This window comes from Hipposideros armiger, unplaced genomic scaffold (genome assembly GCF_001890085.2).
Source record: "Hipposideros armiger isolate ML-2016 unplaced genomic scaffold, ASM189008v1 scaffold_217, whole genome shotgun sequence".
NCBI classification, from domain to species: Eukaryota; Metazoa; Chordata; class Mammalia; order Chiroptera; family Hipposideridae; genus Hipposideros; species Hipposideros armiger.
In genome coordinates this window covers 2,870-24,328 of record NW_017731567.1, presented here as the reverse complement: position 1 = coordinate 24,328, position 21,459 = coordinate 2,870, and the positions used below count along the sequence as shown (strand labels likewise).

The 21,459-nt window shown below is 37.5% G+C and overlaps 2 protein-coding genes across 10 annotated transcripts in view; one reads left to right on the top strand and one right to left on the bottom strand.

The window, feature by feature from the left end:
* NCAPG (non-SMC condensin I complex subunit G) overlaps nucleotides 1-2,064 on the bottom strand; it is a 47,025-nt gene extending 44,961 nt beyond the window's left edge. For 2 of the 3 annotated variants that reach the window (XM_019654234.1, XM_019654235.1), the window contains exons 1-3: nucleotides 1,866-2,064; nucleotides 864-1,067; nucleotides 148-376 (exon numbers count right to left, since the gene is read on the bottom strand). In XM_019654234.1, the coding sequence (XP_019509779.1) occupies nucleotides 148-376; nucleotides 864-1,067; nucleotides 1,866-1,976 (544 nt within the window). In that variant the 5' untranslated portion in view covers nucleotides 1,977-2,064. The remainder of the gene's footprint in view (nucleotides 1-147; nucleotides 377-863; nucleotides 1,068-1,865) is intronic. The other variant, XM_019654236.1, reaches the window with a different exon arrangement.
* A 196-nt stretch (nucleotides 2,065-2,260) lies between these two features.
* On the top strand, nucleotides 2,261-21,439 carry DCAF16 (DDB1 and CUL4 associated factor 16). Of its 7 annotated transcripts, XR_002125330.1 has the most exons (5): nucleotides 2,261-2,428; nucleotides 5,808-5,898; nucleotides 9,797-10,147; nucleotides 17,312-17,443; nucleotides 18,510-21,439. XR_002125330.1 is itself a non-coding variant. In XM_019654253.1 (3 exons), the coding sequence occupies exon 3, from the start codon at nucleotides 10,406-10,408 to the stop codon at nucleotides 11,054-11,056; it is 651 nt and encodes a 216-aa protein (XP_019509798.1). In that variant the 5' UTR covers nucleotides 2,261-2,428; nucleotides 5,808-5,898; nucleotides 9,797-10,405; the 3' UTR covers nucleotides 11,057-12,907. The 7 variants fall into 7 exon arrangements, 5 of the variants coding, with proteins under 5 accessions (XP_019509798.1, XP_019509799.1, XP_019509800.1 ...); XR_002125329.1 differs by lacking the exon at nucleotides 18,510-21,439 and having other exon boundaries at nucleotides 2,262-2,428; nucleotides 17,312-18,135; XM_019654253.1 differs by lacking the exons at nucleotides 17,312-17,443; nucleotides 18,510-21,439 and having other exon boundaries at nucleotides 9,797-12,907.
* Nucleotides 21,440-21,459: the final 20 nt, after the last annotated feature.

Below are 21,459 nucleotides of genomic sequence, written 5' to 3'. Positions count from 1 at the left end.
ATATATATATATATATATATATATATATATACACACACACACACACATATACTGTTTCATATATATAGTTCATAATAAAAAAATTCATCTGCTGAGAATTTAACAAGATCAACATAATTGAAAAAGGATTTAGGGAGCTACACATACCATTAGCCACTGGGCATTCATCATCTTTGGGATCCTGAAGTCGTGAAAGAGCCAGAACTGCCTGTATCCTCACATTTGGAATTTTATCTTTCAATCTAATAAGCATTGCTTCATTAATTTTATCAAACAAATCATCATCAATCTGGGCATTTTCTGGCATACTTCCCAAGAGCTTGTTTACGAGCTGGCACACTCTAAATCTAACTGCATTGCTGTTTGCTTCATGAGACTGAAACGGAAACAAATCAAAATTTAGTCACATACCATCACTAAATAAATAATCACATTCCATTTGAAATCTGTTTAAAATCCAAGAAATTACAACAGTAATTCATCACTCCCAGAGAAACTATAATGCTACCTCAATCTACATACATATCAAATATAAAGTCTCAAAATATGTAGTCTGAAGTATTCGCAAAATTATAACAGTATATTCCTCTCTGCAGGAACTCTTCTAATAGACAACTCATTTAAAACAAATGTATGGGAGAACTGGTTAAGAGAGGTCATTAAAAATTTAATGCTAGAGTTATTTTAAAAGTCCACGTTTTAATCTTAATGACTGTTCTAATATTTCCTATAAAAAGCAGACCCATTCACTGACATTTTCTCAATTACCAGATATTTCATTCTGTAAAATACACAAACTCCCATGGCCCTTTTAATACAGTAAAATTTTCTACAATACTTCCCCAAATTTCTAGTTTTCATACCTTTAATAGAAAAGTAAACAAATAATTTAAAATGCCACCATCTTCCTCTTCCTCATCCTCTTCCATATCTGATTGGTGAAATGAAGTAACAAACTTCGCTGCAAATTCTATTACCCTCTCCACAACTTGTTCACGTTTATAGACCACCATAGCATATTTAAGGTAATGAACGAACTCCTCATGAAAAACTGTTTTATCATCCACCTGAAAAACAAAAGAAACCCTTCACAAACTGCACTGATAAAATCAATTTTCCCCAGCATTACCCAAAGACTGCTAGAAGCATTAGCCATAAATCAAACTAGAACCATTATTTGGCAAACTCTCAATTATCCAAACCATCAAATGGGAAATAAATTTGCACGGATTTCTTTCCAGAGAAATTTATTTCTCCCAGGGAGAAAACAATCATGAATTTTGACAGTGAATGGATTCCGGGTTTGTTTATTTTCTTTTCCCCCCCAATATTCTTGAAGTCTCAATATGCCTTGATACCAGTTTAGTAAAAGTATGTTTCTTCATGAACAACCCCAAATCAACAGAGGCTTTAATATTTTACCATATTTAACCTTACTATTACACAACTTCCTTTTGATATAACTTTCACATCCTATCTAATATCCCCAAGTCTTATTATATTGACTTACAATTTTCCTTGGGCCTGAAAATATTTTATTTTCACGAAATTCATTGTCCTATTCTGCTCACGGCTCCACTCAAAACAAACAAAACAGACAGTATTTACGTGAATAGGAAGAACCAGATTGTAAACGTTTGTTTCCAAGTTCACCGCGGACAAAGAATGAACGGTCCGCGCCCGAGGCCGCTGGGGAGAGGGGGGGTGCCCGCGGGACCTAGGGCGAGTGGCCAGACTTCTCCGAACCAAGTCGGGAAGTTTAAGAGGTTGGAATCGCGGTGTGGCCGAGTTCAGAGTGTCAAGGGAGGCCCCTGGGAGAGGGCGAGGGGTAGCGGCGGCCCGGGGCCAGGATCGGGCGTGCTTACGGTGAGGTAGGTGCGGCTCAGCGCCACCACTAGCTTCGCCTGGTTCTGGTGTGGCTGCTGGGCCAGCTGAAAGGCCTCCTTAATCGGCAGCAGCCTCTTCTCCGCCCCCATGGTGCCGCGACTCCGCGGAGACGAGCTCTGTTTGCGATCGGCTGCAGCTGACCGGACAGATCACAGACCGAAACTCCACTCTCCTGGGCGCCGAGTCTGCGGGACACCAAGCGTCCAGGGCGTGGTTACCGCCAGAGCGTTTAAACAACTCCCGCGGGAGAAGGCAATATCGCGAGACTGCCGCGAGAGCATTTGGAGGCGAGGGCGGGAAGAGATGGATCCACCCACCTCGAACACTGCGGCTTGGGCGCATGCGCTTAGGCTCTAGCCAGCCGTTTTCCGGGTGGGAAGTAGCATTTCTAAGGAAGGGGGCGTTGGGTCGCCCGGAAGTGGTATTCGCTGAGAGGGCGAGCGGAGTGGCGGTGAGACTGTCGGGACAGAGTTGGTGGCGCTAGGCCTAGCCTGGTCGTGCAGCCGGGCTTGAGGCGAGAAAGAAAAAAGAGCCTACATGGGTGAGAACAGGGAATCGGCTGAGGGGAACAATTCCTGTTCCGACTGAAGGGGAGCAAGGGATCCCGGGAGGAGGGGTTCATTTGGAGATCCATCGGGAAGGGATAGATATGGCGTGCTGGAGGGCTGGGCAGCGGCCTGGCTTCTGCTGGTAAGGGACACGTTCCCGGGTCGGCCGAGGGGGCCATTCGGAGGTCTCCTCATAGAGGCGGGCCGCCTTTTTAAGCCTTGGGGTCTCGGCTGGTGGAAGGTCTGCGAAGGAGGGAGGCAGTCCGGGAGCCGCTGCGAAGAGGCACGATTTAATTTAGATGCAGCTTATTCTAGATTTACCAGCTTTGTACAAAGGTGTATAACGGCAATGCACTCAACAAAGAAGAACACAGAATGGGGGGGGGGAGTGTTTGAGATACTGGTTTAGATAAAGAAATTTGGAGTGCCCTCGAGCAGGAACTAAGCCTCTAAACTTTTTTTTTTTAATGGAATTATGTCAGACCAAAAAGATCATCTGAGTGCCCACAGCCCGCTAAAGAAAGAGATTACACAGCCACTCCTTGCAGCTTTTTCCTATTGAATCACCTTCCCTCCCCAGTCGTAACGGATTTTCTGAATTTACTGTTAATATTTATGTATTCACGATATATGAATACATCTCTGAATAAGTATACTGTATTTTTTTCATGTTCTAATATATGACTAACCATATATGCAACGTGCTTTTTCAGTCTATTGTTTTTGAGGTTTATTCATATTGATACTTTAATAATAATATTACACTTATCTGCCACTGTTCTAAGCACTTTACTTCATTTAAGCCTTGCAAACAACCCCAGTGAGGTAACTTCTATCTCCTTTTAAGATGATAAAACTGAGGCACAGACAGGTTGCTATAGTATTTAATGTGTGAATATGCCATAATTTATTCATTCATTCTCTTGCTTTGTATTCCTAATTCCTGAAACATTGTGGGTATTCAAATGTTAAAGTAATAAATATGGTAGTATTTGGATTACCCATATTCAAACTTAAGCTAGATGTCTGATTTCTGAAAAGACATTTTAGGTTAATCAGCTAGAGCAAAAGCGTAGAAGCCTAAGAATGCATGGAATATACTGAAAACATTTATGATTTCACAATAGCTACAATGTAGAATGCCTGGAAAGCTGCAGTGAAAGAAACCTAGAAAGAGCATTAATTTTTTTTCCAAGTAAACCCAAAATATTATCATTTCAACGTGTTATCAAGATAAATAATGAGATAATTTAAAATTTTTTCCCTACTTAGCCTTTGAATGTGGGTATTATTGGGTTGTCAGAAGAGTCATGACGCATTTTTGCAACGAAAAACTAGAAAAAATACGTCAATGACATTTCCGACAACCTAATATTTTACGCTAACCACATTTCAGGTGCTCAATAGACACATAGGGCTGGTGGCTACAGTACTGGATTGTGTGCAACTATTTTTACTTTGAGAACCACTGTGTATATCATTTGTTTTTCATGTAAACTCAACTGGTAAACTAAATATTAGAACAAAGATTTGAAGGCATTTTTCTTATTTTGTGGCCTTTATTATTGTATTGTATTTGGCTCTTTTGCCACAAATAAAAGATGACTTCACACCGTTTTGTCAGTTACTGAAGGATGAGGCATCTGGCCACCAGAGGTCAGCCTAACTATATTTTGATTAGGTTTTTGTATTTTAGGATTAATAATGTTTTTGTTCAGTATTTTTTGAACATTATAATCTGAAAAGTTTTTTAAAGATACTAGATTGCAAAATGAAAAGGCAGCTTTGGGGATGGGAGAAAATATTTGCAAACTATATATCTCAAAGGCGGTTAATATCCAAAATATTTAAGGAACTCATACAACTCAGCAAAAAGAAACCCAATTAAAAAAATAAGCAAAGGACCTAAATAGACATTTTTCCAAAGAAGACAAACAAATAGTCACAGGGCATATGAAATGGTCCTCAACATCACTAGCCATCAGGGAAATACAAGTCAAAACCACAGTAAGATAACACCTTCCACTTGTTAGGATGACTGTTCTCAAAAAGCCAAAAGTGTTAGCAAGGGTGTGGAGAAAAGGGAACCCTTATACATGTTAGTGGGAATGTAAATTAGCCATAATAGAAAGCAGTATGGTGGTTTCTCAAAAAATTAAAAATAGAACTACCATATGATCCAGCAATCTCACTTCTGGCTATATGTTCAAAGGAAATAAAGTCGCTATCTCAAAGATCTATCTGCACGCCAGTGTTTATTGCAGCATTACAGTAGCCAAGATAGGAAACAACCTAAATGTCCATCAGTGGATGAATAGACAAAGGAGATGGGAGATACACAAAGAAGATATGAGATACACACATACCAGAGATATGAGATACAAATAACAGTGATATGAGATACACACACACACAAAGGAGATATGAGATACACACACGAAATGGAATACTGTTCAGCCTTTTAAAAAGAAGGAAATCATGCAATTTGCACCAACATGGGTCAATCTGGAGGACATTCTAAGTGAAATAAGCCTGATGCAGAAAGACAATTATTGCACAATCCCACTTATATGTAGAATGTAAAAAAGTCAAACTCTGTAGCAATGGGAGTTACCAATAGCCTCGAGGTAGAGGAAATGTGGAGATGTTGACCTAAGGGTACAAACTTGCAGTTATAAAGTGAACAAGTTCTGGAGTCCTAATGTTAACTAGTTAATATTGTACGTCTACTTGAGATTTGCTAAGAGATTAGATCTCAAGTGTCCTCACCACACCAAAAAAATGGTAACTGTGAGATTATATGTTAATGAGTGTGTGTAATCATTTCACAGTTTGATTGTGGTAATTATTTCACATCAAAACATACTGTATGTGTTAATATATACAATTTTCAGTCTACTTCAAGCTGGTAAAAAGAAAAAAAAAGATGCTACATTAAATTTAAACTTTATAGTCCCAGTGTCTTAAAGCTTACCTGCTTCTTGACTTTTTACTTTTAGTGCTATGGGAAAAAAGAACAAATAATAGCAACTTTGGGAACAAATCTTTCCCTGTCCTTGGTAAACTTAGTTAGTTGAAGAAATAACAAAACTAAAGAATTTGTATGATAAGACTATTTAGTTCCAAAATTACAGAAAAAGTATTCTTTAAAGGTAAATTATACATAGCGTATATAGAGTAGGTGTGGTTAATTCAGTTTTGACATGGGAAAATTATGTACATGGAATGTAAAAGAATAATAGCTATGGGTTCACTGGAATTTACTTATGCCTTCATGGAGACTTTTGTCTTATTTCTGCTAAAAAAAGTAGAGTGAACCTTTTAAAGCATACTTTGAGTAACACAATGACTGAAATATACTCAATCTTGCAGATGGAATCTGGTTGAAATGAAAATATTAATAATATTAAGAGGACAGAAAATTGAAAGCCAACAGCTTCTCTCAATAAAATAAAGACTTATGGTATGTTTTGAATTTTCTTTTTGTTTCCAGATTGAACTGGGTAATAATATTATAAACATGAAAGTATTTGCATTCAATATTTCTTCTTAAAGATGAAGTTATAGGCAGTTCCCTTTACATTGTTTTAGTAACATCATCTTTGTTGATCCTGCTTTCAAAAATGTTTAATTTGTCTTTGTCCAACATATTACCAGGTCACTTAAATATAATGTGGGATTTTTGTCTCCCTGGAGTAAAAATGGAGCATGCTTGTATAGTTACTTCAGCAGTCCTTCATCATTTCCCTCATTAATTTTTCCAAAAAGCTGACTAAGCCCCTAATATGTGCCGGACACTGTGGGAACTGAATTAGAGAAAAAGAATGTATAGAAGCCACAGAAATGTTTTTTAAAGGAATGTTACTGACATTAAGCCATACCATTATTGCAAATCAGTGTGTACTTAAAACTAGACATGTTTATTGACTTTCATTTTGGAAATCACTCCTACAGAATGACTTAAATGGGATGTTGATATTTTGGGTTTCACTGTTTTCCTTTAGTGCTATGCCTTTAGTCCAGCCATGTTGCAATGTATACTTCTAATGTGCTTTCACCACATTTTACCTATCTACTTCTCCAGTGATGGAAACCTAAAATGCTTCTAATTCCTTACCATCAAAGATGAAGCACCAGAGTACATGTTGGTCTTATGAGAATTTCTTTGCTATCTATACCAAGAGTACAGTTGCTAAATCATGAGATGTGCAAATTGTTTGACTATGTAGAGCTGCCACAATGCTCTTCAGAAAGGATATCCCAGTCTATAATCCCACCAGCAGTGCTGGTTCCTAAAGGGGTTCCTTTAGTCTCCTCGCTAACACTTGACGTTGTCCAGCTTTCTGACTTTTACAAAATTAATAGAATAATGTAATGTCTCTTTACTCATCATGGTGAATGGCATGTGGATTTTCTCTTCTGTAAATTCGGTATTTTTGTCCTTTGCCCTTTTCTTTATTGAGGTTGCTACTTTTTGTTCTTGATTTGTAGTTAACTTTGTTCTTGATGTCTTTAGTCCAAAAATGATTAATTTTGATGTGATTGAATTCATCATTTTTTGGTCTTGTGATTCATTTTATGAAAGGTATTTATGTAATACATTTCTAGTTAGTATTACTGATGTAGAAGTTAAGAGTGCCTGGGTTCAAATCCTGACTCCATCAGTAGATGCATGTCCTTGGGCAGGTAGCCCATGTGTAAATGGGAACAATAAAAGTACTTACAGGGTAGTTAGGAGAATTTAAAATTAATTCACATTTGTGCACTTGCTAGAATAGTACCTGGCAAATAGTAAGTGCTATGTAAATAAATTAATAAATATTCACAGATTAATCTCAGATCCAGGAACTTTGTTGATCTCTTGTATTAGCTCTAATAGTTTATATGTTAGTCTTTTTTTAATTAGATGACCATATCATCTGTAAATTAATAGCTTTTCTCTTCTGTTTCAGTTCTTATACCTGTCACTTATTCTTTTATTATAACATTGATTAGAACTTTTGGTTCTTTGTTACATAATTTAATTTTTTAAGGGAATATGAAGTTTCTCATTTAGGATAATATCTGCTGAAAGTTCTTGGTTGATAATTTTACCAAGTTGAGAAGTAACTTTCTCTTGCTAGTTTGGTAAGAGTGTTTTGCTTTGTTTTTTAAAGCATAAGTAGGTGTTGATTGGGAACTAAGAAACATTAAATATCCACAGTTGATAATTTTTTTTTTGCTTTATTTTATTACTGTGGTGACTTATATTTATAAATTTTCTGAAGCTGAGGTATTCTTGCTTTCCTGGGATAAGCTCTACATAATTATGACATTCTTCTTTTCTTTAATACACTATTGGTTTTGTTGGATAATATTTGGAATTTTTGCAAGTGAAATGAGCCTTTACTTTTCTTATTTGGTTCATATCTAGATTTGAAATTAGTATTTTATTATTCTCATAAAAGGAGCTAGTCAGTTTATTTTTTTTTCTTTTTTATGAAACAGCTTATATAAAATAGATATTAATTAATTTTCTAGAAAATTTAATGGAACTCGCTTATAAAACCATACGGGCCTGGTGTAGTTAATAAATAGGAGGTTGTTACCTTTTCATTTTCTTTAATACTTGCTAGTGTATTCTATTTGAAGTTACTTATTCCTGTACAAATTTTAGTATTTTATATTCTTCTAGAAGTTAGCCGTTTCATGTAGATTTTCATATTTTAGCATATTTGTCATGTTTTCTATTTTCTGTCATTTTTTAATCACATTCTTGATAAGTCTCACCACTTTTGATTTTTTTTAACTCTTGTTTTCAGAAAATATGTTAGTTTAATCAATCTTCTCTGGTATCATTTTATATACCACTTCATTTCTGCCTTCATTGAATCCTTCCTGCTTATTTTGCTGTTGCTCTTTTCCATTATCTTGAATTGAATGCTTAACTTGTGGATATTTAAACTTCCTTGTTTCCTCATCAGTGTATTCAAAGCTATAAATTTCTTTTAGGTACTGGTTTGGCCACGTCCCACAAATTTTCCTTGGGAGTTTATATTATTCAGTTTTAGTATTTCTTAATATCCTTTATAATTTTAATTTTAACCCATGGGTTACTTAATTTCCCAACATAGGATTGCTTTTAACTAACCTTTAATATTTTAGTCAGAGAATTTAATCTGAATGAAATTGACCTTTTAGAATCTAGTTATACTTTATAACCTAATGGGGGGGGGGTGTCTATACACGCTCTCAAATATGTGTTTGGTATAGAGTTCTGTATCCAAAGCATATTGATATTTTAACTGTTTTTCATGCTTTTTATATCCCTGCTTATATTTCTTCCTCGGTTCTAGCAGTTGTTACTTAAGAAATTATGAGGCTGTGTTTCCAGGTTCATATATTTATACGATGAGTACAGCAGGTCCTCGAATAACATTGTTTCGTTCAATGTCATCTCATTATAACATTGATGAGATGCCATAGGAACCTAATTCTTGTTCATATCAATTAGCCTATGATAAAATTGACTTTACCAATTTTAACATTTGGCTTAAAGTTGCAGAACTTATCAAAAAATTTTAAGAGAGGATTTAACTGTATATTACTTTATTTGGTTTATTTTACTAGTAGTATTGTCCATCTTTGTCCCTTATATTGTTTGGCTTAAAATATTTTTTTGTTGGATATTAAATTTATTATCTCAGTTTTGATTTGGTCCACAGTTGCCTGATATATCTTTTTTCATCCTTTTATTTTTTACCTTTCTGTGTCTTCTTGCTTTAAAGTATCTTTCTTTATCATATTACTGAACCTTGTTTTGTCTTTTAATCCAGTCTGTCTGCCTGTTAATTGTGAATTTAACCTATTTACATTCAGTGTAATTCCTAATGTTATAAGATTTCTACCTGCCATCTTATCAAACCTATAGAGTATGGTCATATGACCACAACCATTGGGATCCCAGCAAGAGTCCTAACATCTAGCCGCTCCACAACCAGGACAGGTCCCCTAAAACTAATCCCAACAAGCACATCTAAAAGTAAAAAGATACCTTTAATAACTCTCTATTTGGAGTTTGGGGCATAAGGGATCTGCTTTTGCAGAAATAATTTTCTGGGCATATTAAAAAACAAATGAGCCCAGATATGTACCAACAAAGGATTAAAATGGCCCCAGGCTTCCCCTTCCCAATTTTGTGATTTTAGGAGCCATTCCCAATAGGAAAATCTGCCTAAGCCCATGAAATAGAGATGGGAAAGCCAATAAGGTTTTTTGTTCAGCATTCATGTTCTTGGATACTGGTGGACAGTTAGATGGATAGTAATGTTACCCAGTGTTTTCAGGCTTTAATATCATGTGTCTAGTCTTCTCATTCACAGGTTAAGGCTACCTTTCCAGATAGTCCAACAGCTAAGTCACCAGGTTCCAAGGGCATTTGTACCACCTGTGGAGAGCATCGGACCTATGCACACCATATGTCCTTGACAACTCATCCCACCAGCCCCTGCACAAAATTTGCTATGCCAGCAGACAACGAAGGCAACCACTGAGTTTCTTTTCATTACCAAGTAGATATAACATCCCTGCCAGCAAAACAGAGAACACAAGCATCTCTTCACAATATCACGACCAGTTGAGACCGTACTAAGAAAATCAGCTTTCCTAGAAGAGGACCTCGTCTCTTCTTGGGTAGCCAGGATTTAAAGGAGAGACTCTGACCTGTGCCGCTGGTAAGTGACTAACACTTTTACACACTGAACTGGTCCTGAGAACTGAGATGTCTTCTTTGTAAGTGAAGAATACACAGCATAATCTCGAAGAACTGCACAGTAGTGCGAGCCAGAGGCGTACTGTGTGTGTGACGGACGGAGAAACACAAATTAATCTTGTTGAAAGGATTTTTCATCTTTTGTTTCTAGTTGCCAGTGTTAGCATTTTGCTGGCTTAAATTGTTGCCTTTCTCTGGTCCCTTCTTCTGTTCTATTCTAATGGGTCCCAGAAATCCCTCTCCTGACCCCTTATCAGAATCAGAAAGTGAGGAAGAAGAAAATGCTAACTACCTAAATGAGAGTTCTGAGGAAGAGTGGGACTCCTCTGAAGAAGAGGACCCCGTGGTGCCCAACCTAACCCCTCTGGAGAGTCTTGCTTGGCAGGTTAAGTGCCTTTTAAAATATTCAACAACTTGGAAACCTTTAAATCCTAATTCCTGGTTATATCATGCTAAGCTCTTGGATCCAAGCACACCGGTCCATATACTTCGAGAGATTGGCCTGAGACTCTCTCATTGCTCCCATTGTGTCCCCAGACTGGAACCAATCCCTGAATGGCCTCCTCTGGCTTCTTGTGGTGTCCCACCTTTTCAGAAGCCCCTTACAAGTCCCAGCCGGCTTTCTAGAGATCATGCCACTCTGAATGGAGCCCTGCAATTTGCCACCAAGCAGTTAAGCCGAACCTTGAGCAGAGCCACTCCCATACCTGAATACCTAAAACAGGTCCCTAATTCCTGTGTTTCTGGTTGTTGCTGTGGCTGGTTAACTAAAACAGTTAAGGAAACGACCCGCACTGAACCCATCAACACTACTTACTCCTACACCGACTTCCAAAAGGCAGTTAACAAGCTCCTAACTACATCACTATGAAAATTTTACCATTTCTCCTGAGATCTCCCATGTTGCTAATTGAGAAGGCAGTACAAAGTTTCACAGCCCATAGCTGAGAAAAAATGCCTTCTCAACCAAACTGTACCCTGTCCTGACAAGCCGAAGGTCTACCGGGTACTGAATATGTACCCAAGAGTCCCATTACTCACCTACAGAAAATGTGCACTATGAGTATTTCCTTTGACAGACCCTGTGGATAAAATCAGAACTTTAATGGAGAATTAGTCAAAAGGAACCATATTGCAAAAGATAAGTTGACTATTCTCCACACTCAGTTCTCCCCCCAGTGTAGCCTGTCTGAATGGACTCTAACTGGATATCTAATTATTAACGGGAAGGGAAAGATTGGCTCCCACCCCTTTGGTTATCCAAACTTCAGAACGGCTTGTGGAAAGTGGGGAGTTAGCTACTCCCAATTACACCTTCCTGAGCATACTGTTCTCTAACATTCATTTCTAGGAGGTAGTGGAATTAAATTGAATAACTAGACAGAGAAAATGGTGGGAATATGACTTACCTTGGCCTTTATATAATAAGCCTACATATGGCACCCATTAGGGGTTCCTGTTAGGGGGAGGAGGTGCTGTTTCAAACCTAGCCAATACTACTCCAGACCTAGTTCAGTACCCGCAGTTACAGCGTCAACATTTATATCATAGGCTCCCACCAAGCTGCCTCTAGCTAAATTGACCTATGAGGTCTTACCTGGGGATCAACAGACACCTGTTCTATGGGAAATATGTTTTCTGCCTCTTGGCACCCAGACTTTAGTCAAGAGGAAATAAAACATTCTAAAAAACCAAAGGGAAAGGATTTAGAGCGTATGTTTTCAGTACTAACTGATAGTGGATTAAATATTTCATCTGTATGTTTCTAGACCAGTACTTGATGCACTTTCCACATCCATTGCAAATTTTCCAAGAACACTTCTAACTTGAACAACCTTACTACCAAAAAGTCTCAGCCTAATACAATCTGAAGTTAAGGGTTTTTTAGCATCGTTGTTTTTCTGCATAGATTGTCTTTAGATCTAGCTGAACAAGGAAGAGTATGTACCCTTGTAAATGAGTCTTGCTTGCTGTGTTTATTAAGATGAGTCAGAACGTAGAAATCAACATACATAACATGCATGAGACCGTTAAATCTTTTCACCCACCTACATTAAAGAGTGAACCCTGTGAACGATCCTGGCTGACTGGGCATCTAACGGATTCAGGAAATAGATTGTTAAAGATATACTCCTTCCTTGTCTCAGTTTTGCTGTTTCCTATTCTCCATGATTAAGTGCTGTATACAATGTGGCATCAAAAATTGAAACTTTAATGGACTCACAAATCCTATAATTGTATAACGACTTTAAGGAGAGAGAAGAATGTTTATAACCTAATGAGTATTTCTGTTGACACTTAGTTGTCTTAAGGAAAAAGGAGGGAATTGTAGTAGGTAGAAAAAATATTTGTTAGTGGCCAATTACTGAACTGAAACCATATCATACTGTTAGTGTAACTGAATATATCAGAAGCTTTTCCTATGTAGTAGATATTCTGTGAAACTGGTTTTTAAAATGTTACAACAACCTGTTTGTTTGGTTTTTTTTTTTTAAGGGGGCGGTGGGAAGAGATAGGGAGGTCTGAAAATTAAAATATATTCATGTTTATGTAACCATATGATCCTTTTTCTCTCTCCGCGCGCGCGCGCGTGTGTGTGTGTGTGTGTGTGTGTGTGTGTGTGTAAGTGCCTTGCTCATAAACGCATTTCTGCTATTTACTCCTAAAGGAAGCTTTTCCCCAGCTTTGCAGCTGAATAAACCAACAGCTTTGTACATGCTCATCAGAGTACGGTCATTTATTCTCAAATGAACTAGATCCTGCTTTGCTGAAGGCATATTCAACATTCAATAGATACAGTATCTGTACCTATACAGTGTCTCTGATAGGAGGTGACTTGACAGCTGTAGAAAAGAAACAAACACATAAAGAAGATACTGTGAGGTATTCAGTCAAGACCCAGATTTGATCCCATTTGTGAAGTAATTAGAACCCATTTGTTAAGGTTGCACAAAAGGATAGGCACCTATAAGCCTTAAGTCTTCATTTCTTTCTGTGTGCCATGGATGTGGGGTTAGGGGTGAATTTGTCACTTGCAAACTCACCCTATGTGGGCCTTTGGTTAAATGCAGTCACCATAATTAGGATGAAGGAGGACACATTTATTTTCTATTTATAGAACTATTTATCAAAGGAATGAGGACACAGGATTTCTAAATCAATGGACATTAATGTTATTTAAAGGTATTGCACTCTTTTGGTACAGACAGGCAGCTTCTTTTTTTGAAGCTGCCCAGATACCTTGTGCCCAGGAGACCACAGTCAGGTCTTTAGAACCCATCAGCTTCCTAAGAAAAGGAAAAAAATACATGGCAGGATGAGGGCAGATGTTAGGCCAGCTTTAGAGGATCATCCTTCGGGGCTCCTATCACAGCTGTCCATCTAAAACAATTTTTCTCTAATGAAAACAGTGTTTTGATATTACACTATATTGGTAAAGTAATTTAGGGACCTCAAAAGTCACTTGGGTTATTTTCTTACTGGACATCTCTAATAAATGATAATTTTGACAGCAGTGTTACAGAATTCACTATCTTTGGAAGCAGCCCATTAGTTTTAAATATCGCGTTAGAAATTTAGTCTTTTATCTGACAACATTATGGAATGCCTACTATAACCCAGATACTGGGTGTGCAAAATTAAATAAGATAGTATACATAAGTTTTAAAATATATTGACCCAAGATACATTTTCCCAAAGTTTTTGGCCATTGATGCCATTTCTGCTCTCTAGGGTCACATTAAGCCTGATCCTTATACTGGCCCTTAAATATTTGAAAGTAGGGCAGCTACCCAAATGTAGTGTGAGTTGGTTCAGAGGGCACATTCCAACAATTAAACCCCACAAGGGAATAAATAAATAGGCATTTTCTACACAGATTTAAGTTGTGTGTGCTAAATTCAGAAGGTAATGGCATACACAGATCATGGCCGAAATATTTTGCTCGCATGGCTGGGTTTTATAGAAAATTCCAGAAAGTCTAGGTAACCTGTGACTGCATGAGACAACCTTGTGCGAGCTACTGGCATACGAGTCCATCAATACGAAATACCCAGTGGACTGAGCGAAACTGAGGGAGCTATACTAGGTGACATAAACTAGGTATTTCTTTGTCAACTTGGTGTTATTGAAAAGGGAAATCTCTGGTATATCTTTGCCAATTTTAAAATTTAGGCAATTGCTGTATGTTTGAGTCTCATTGTATACAGTTTTCTATGTTCTTTCAATTGGTGGCAGCTGTGGGGTTATGTAAAAGTTTTGGAAGTGAAACCAAGAAAATGGCAAGGATAAGGATCCCATCGTGACCTGACACTTGCTAGCTACCCAGCTCCTGTTAGCTGTAAGAGCTATGTCCAGCTCTTCTCAATGAGATACGGAAAGGAATGCCTGATTTATAAATAATTTAAAGTAGTGTGGCAGGCAGACAGTCCCAGAGTTGTTGCTAGTAAAAGGCATAGAGTCTGTTTAAAATGTTAGGGACAGGTTAGGATTGGATCATAAAACAGTACGTTGACTGGCGTTTGGGCAGTTTATTTGGGAAGACAGATGACTCTTGACACATGATATGAAAGTTCCTGGGGTCATTTGGAAAGTGATGCCCGATTTCCTGGAGGAGGACAGTCATTTAGGAGACTCTGTATCCTGATCAGCCAAACAAGATTAAAACTGAGCTCCGAGTATACATAGAAACCGAGCTGTTGTGATGTCAAGATTTCCACAGAAACCAGATGGAAGAGTCTGAGAATAAGTGTGGCAGTTTGTAAATTAAGGAGCTGGTAATGTCTTCTTATTTGGGGGAGGGGAGGAGGGAATTATCTTTAGATTAACTGCTAAGCCCTTGCTTAATGCTACCCTTCCATCCAGGGTCAAGTGTGGAAACTGACAACTAATATATCAACTAGTGTTTTACAATGTATTAATTAGGCAATGGTCCAGTGGGGGTAACTTCCTTTGGGAGGTACCCAAACAATAGGAACATTCCAAGGGCATGGCCATCTCCCATCAAAAAAGACCCTGAGCAACCAGAATGACTTGATAAAGTGACAAAGCTCTGGTGACACAATTAAGAGGCCAACCATAACCCAGAGACACTAAATTCCTATATTAAAAGCATTAATGTTGGCCACAGCCGACACATTTTGTAGGGACTTAACCACTAAGTGGGTTATATGGTGTTGGCCCCTGGCCATCTACCTGGCAGTAATGTAGAATTTGCCAATGGCTTGAATGCTTTGGTCCAGATCCCACTTTCCTTCCTTAAACCCAGTTGGTCATTTTCTCCTCATGACACATTGTTTTAAGTGTGTTGGGTTGCCAGATTTAGCAAATAAAAATACAGGGCACCCAAATAAATTTCAGATGAACTGTGGAATATGGGACATACTTAACACTAGATAAATGACTTCATTATCTGAAATTCAGATTTAACTGGCATACTGTGTTTTATCTGGCAGCCCTATAAATGTGTTAGGAGCATTGATGAAGCCGGTTGTAGTCATGTTGTTGTTGCAAGGAAACAGTCTGATTCTTCCCAGTATGTGGTGGTTTCTTACCTTCAAATACTTGGTCGGGGGCGGGGCGCAGACTAACACACACTTGACCAAAGTTAGGTGAAGAAGGAAGCCCAATTGAAGATAACGAGTTTTTATAAAAGACATTGTATTAGGCTAAAATAACATAACCATTAAAACATTTCCAGACATTTTTATAATTTTTTTAATGCCATCTCAGAAATAGGTAGATTGGGTTTGTTGGGTTTTTTTGTTTGCGTGTGTTTTAAGCATTACTCTGCCGTGAAGCGAAAGAGTAAGTGTATTACTTTTTTTTTTTAATTTAGATACTTGATAGGTAGCACAGTTCTGGAAGCCATTCTTCATTGCAGGAAAGGATCCACAAACTTAGAACACGTCTTTTCCTTCCAGAACCCCCAAAAGACGCAAGGATTTCAACCACCCTGGAAGGTGGTGGTGAACAGCAAAGTTGGAAACAAGGGGATTATTTAAAAGTTTATTTTTGCCTTCCTTTTGTAGCCAGGTGACTATCCCTCATTCTAGCCAAAGACTGGAGACTTCTTCTCTGGAGAAATTGAACCAAAGTCCCAGTTAGACTTAGAACTGGGACTTGAAGGCGAATGGTGGTGGTAGAGAGGTTCTATATTGAAAACAGAAGGGCTGAGAGAATGTCAGTGTTCTGAACATCATGAGCCATCAGTCCGTTTGTCCACCCAGCTACATAATTTGGCAGCCAGGCTTATACCCAGCCCTGCCCACCTCATCCAGAAACATTAACAATTAAAAAAACAGCTTGCCACTCGATTATTTGTTAAAATAAAACCTAGGACCGACAAGCCTGCTCATTCATACACAGCTTTCAGTCACTTGAACTCACAATAAACTGATAGCCAAGAATCACTCGGCATTTGAGGATACCTTCAGCAATGAAAGATGAATACTAAAACAAAAGAACCTGAAAAAAAAAAAACTACAAATAATGCAGGGAATGTAAAATTCCCAAAGAAGCTATAATCTCAGAAACATAGAATATATTGCATCCATGAAATAACAGCATGCTATAGAATGAACAATCAAAATAAAGAGTATTGGAAAAATAGGAGAGCCAAAGTTAAACATTCAGTAGATGCGTTGGAAGATAAGCTGAAGAAATTTTAGAAACTGGAACAAAAAAATTAGAATAGGATGCAACATCTGATTAATAAGAGCCCCAAAATGAGAGAACAGAGAAAGGAGGTGAAGAGGAAACAAAGAACATTGCCAAAAAATGTAAGACATGAGTCTCCTAAATTAAAAGGATCCCCTTAGTGCCTGGCACAATGAATTAAAAAACCCACAAGAGCATATGATATTTCAGGATACCAGGGTTAGAAAAGATCCTAAAGGCTTCCAAAGGGGAAAAACAAGGTTTACATAAAAGGATGTTTTCAGGATAGCATTTTGATTTCTTGGTAGCAACACTGGATATTAGAAGAATGAAAGCAAGGCCTTCAAATTTAAGAGGAAAAGTTCTAATCTAGAATACTGTATCCAGACAATTCAATCAAGTATGGGGCTAAAATAGAGTTTAGACTTACATGGTCTCGAAATTTTCCTTACCATGTATCCTTTCTTAGGAGGCTACTGGAGGATGTGCTTCACCAAAACAAAGGAGTAATAATCTAAGTAAGAAGTCATGGGATCCTGAAAACCTAAGATCTCACAAAGGAATGCAATGAAGGAAAGTCCCAGAATGATTCCTGTATCAAGTAAGTAAGATGGGGGTTTCAGGAAGTTTGTCTCTCAAAAACTTGGAACAAAGTTAAGTATATGGAAAATGTACAAAAGAGTGAGAAAGATGTTGGGAAATTAGGGAAATAGAATAAGATAAGTACATAGGAAACCAGGTTAATGATAAATGAGGCAATTAGAAGTACACCAAATACACACTTTGGAGAGTGTCACTGTCACACCAATCTGAAATTTAATAGTAGTTTTGTTACAATTTTAGTAGTCAGATTTTAGAAGTTTGACATTAGAGATATAAGGCAATTGTAGTGTTGTCAGCAATTTGATCCTCCAGGCATCATACTCCACAATTGCAATAGAGGCTCCCCTTCAATAAGGTGCGCACTGCAGAAAATATTTTCAGAAAAAAATATTCAGTAACTTGTTTTTTAAAAGGAACTTGGTCCTTACTTCGGCAAATCTCAAAATTATTTTATTTACAGAAATGATGTATAATCTATGGCAGTAATTTTAACAAACTTCATTTAAATTTTAGACTGGGCTCAAAAGCATAAGGAATTATCTACTTTAAAAATAATATTTTGAAATTTCATATTGTTTTTCTTCCTCTGTACTGTTTTTGCTGTCAAGATATACCATTTCCCCCATGTATAAGACGCACCCTTTTTTGAAAAAATTTAGGGTCTAAAAACTGGGTGCGTCTTATACAGTGGTTATAGTTTTTTTTACAGTGATGAGGGGTTGTATGGATTTTATGATGAATAAAACTTGAGTTCATAACTTTATGTAATACATTTGTTTTCAAATTTTGGGCCCCAAATTAAAGTGCATCTTATACATGGGGAAATACGGTAGTTATATCCAGTGACAGGTCCATAATATTACGATAACACTTCAGATTTTTTTACTATGAGTTGTGGTTGAGGTTTTTGCTATACCTTGTTTATATTAATGTTACAGAATCTCAGAATAAATTTTGATTTAATTGTAAATGATTATGTGTGGTGATGTTTTTTCTGTGTCATCAAATCTATTGAGTAAACCATTTTAGACCTATTTGTCCAGCTGCCTTTTTTTTTTTTTAAGGGATAACATACCTGCCGTGGAATACATAAAGTGCACTAATCATAAGTAGTTGATGATTTTTCACATATGTATGCACTCAGATCAAGGTACAAGAACTTTCTGATTCCCTAGCACCCTTTCCCAGTCTGTACCTCCCCCAAAATGAACCACTCTTCTAAAGATCAATTCGTTTTGCTTGTTCTCAACCTCATGTAAATGGGATCATACAGTATGTATTGTTTTATGCTTGGCTTCTTTCATCAATGTACTATCTGTGTGATTCAGCCAGGTGTTTGCATGTATCAGTGGTTCATTTTTTATTGCTATAGACTTTTCCATTGTATGAATATGCCATAATTTATGTATCCATTCACCTGTTGATAGCATTTGAATTCTTTCCACTTCGGGGCTATTACATATACAGCTGCAGTATTCTAGTACCTGTGCTTTTTGTGGGTATGTGTACTCACTCCTCTTGGGTATACAACTAGAAATCAAATTGCTGTGTCATAGGGTAGGTTATAAAGCAAAAACACATAGAGGGAACTGACAAGACCTATTTGCACCATTAAAGCAATTCTCAATGTGGGATCTGGTAGCATCCACAAAGCTTCACTGAAGTGATTATTTAAAATACCTTAACCAGACCTACTAAATCAAAATTTCTGATGTGGAAAGCCACAAATATTCATTTTTAACAAGCTCCTGATCATTTTTATGGTTACCAAAATTTGAGAGATTCTAGCTCCATGTCAATATTCTGGCCTATAGTTGGATTTGTATTGCTGAGACACCATAAATGATTTAAAAATTTAATTAAAAAAAAAAAAAGCAGTGGTCAATTCCAGAAAAGGAAATTGAGAAATGGCTATGTTGAAATATTCAACCATGGGTCACCCATATTACCAATACTTATTTCAGTTAAAAACTTTTGAGTTTCCATTGAATACAGAGCACTCTGCTGCTTTGTAGTGAAGAGAATTCAAATGCTTCAGTTTCATTCCTTTTTTGAGTATTGGAGAGTTCTCTTGTTTAATTACCTTTGAACTCTAGAAAAAGACCATAAGGGCAGCAGTTCTGAGCTGTCAGTTTCATTCCCTGCCTGTTCACCCTAAGGTGAAGTCTAATGGACTTTGTAAATTGGTGGTTAAAGGTTTCAGGTATTGGAAAGACTGCTCATGCCATTGGCTGCCCTTAGCCCACTACTCAACTTTTTATCCCTGTTTCACACCTTGGTCACCACTAACAATTTTAGGAAGGAAGATGTAAAAAATGACTACCCCTAGACTCATATTGCCCACAGACTGTTTCCAAAACAATTTGTGGAGCTCATGGTGATCATATGAATGTTACTATAATCTGGCTAAAATTGCCACAAAACATTTTATTCTAAAATGCCATGTCCCATGGTGTTATGTTGATACACTGTAATCTCAAGGGCAAATGTTGCTGTTTTGTGCTTGGGCGGGGGTTGTGTTTATTTTCCTCCTGTGGGTTTGAGATGGAAGACCTGATACCAGGCCACCTTTAATGAAACCTTGGTACTAATGCATGTGTGTTAGGATTGCATAAAAGCATAATGCCAGTTTAAGCTGTGTGTTCATTTTTGAATTGTTCACTCAAAAAAAGGGGGATGTTTAACAGAAAACTGTAGCTTTCAAAAATGAAATGATATAGGTGCTTCACAGAAACGCAAAGCCATGAGAGCGTATGTTAGGGACATGCAAACTAGTGTGAAAAATGAGTAGGGAATAAGTCGGGCAGGGCAAGGGGAAATACCTTCTTTGTAAAAGGGTTCAGTGAAATACTCAAGTATGTGATCTTGTTTTTAGCTGAGTAACGGAAGTATATTAGGAGTAATAACAACAATAGAGTTACTCGTGCTACTTAACTGACTAGGAGAAAAATTACTAAGCAAAGGCTAAAAGATTACCTTGGTAAATTTCTACTCAAGAAATCACCTAAAGCAGCATTTAGACCATCAGTGTGGTAGAGATGAATTATTCAATACCTGTTGGGACTACTGCTTAGTCGTCTGGAAAAACGTATGTCTGGATTCCAGCCTCACTTCATATATCAGCATAAATCCCAACTAGATAAAAAAATGTAAGTTTTGGTTTTTTTTAAATGAAACCATAAAAGTGCTAGGAGAAACTAATCTTGGATGGGGGAGGCCTTTCTAAGCATGATGCAAAAGCCAGAATGTAAGAGGAAAATATCAATACGTAGATTTGCCTACATAAAAATTCAAAATATTTATGGAACATAAGAAAGCTAAAGTACTAACTGGGGGGAAATGTTTGCAATGTTTATTACAGGCAAAGTGTTAAAAGCCCCTACAAAGAAAGATCTTGTAATAAGTGTTAAAAATGATTAAAGAAGACAATTTAGGTGATATAAACAAACTTTATTTAACCTTTCATGAAGGGAACAGTCTCCATTCAGAGAACTGCAAAATGAGGTGGAAGGCAAGAAGCTTGTATAGGATAAAGAATAAAGAACAAGGAAGAGAAAAATAGAGAATATCTGACTGCTGGGGCCACAGAGTCATCCTGTTTGGGGTGAGAAGGAAGAAGGAAATGAGGAGATAGCCCAGAGGAGGCTTGGCCATTGGGGGTCGGCTGACTGGATAGACTGTGTTTCCTGGTCAAGCAGAGCATTTTTAAGGACACAAAGGTATTAAGTTTCAGTTTGCTGACCTGGCACCCTGAGCAAGAGCAGCTGCATCCTGGGCCTAGAAAGTTATTTCAACATAAGGAAGAAAGCAGGCAAAAAGCAATGCACAAAAGGTTTAATTCCAACAACTGACCAGGCTGTGGGAAGGTGTTCCCAACAGCCCTCCTAGTAAATAAATGGTGTAGGGGAGACACTCTTCACTTACTTAAACATATCTGAAGATCAGTATTGGCTAGGCTGGGCAAGGATGTGGGAAAACATGCATCTTTGTGCACTACTGAGTGTAAATTGGAAT

Excerpts from the sequence above, each read along its gene's own strand:
- DCAF16 (XM_019654255.1), top strand. The coding sequence starts at position 10,406 with ATGGGTCCCAGAAATCCCTCTCCTGACCCCTTATCAGAATCAGAAAGT.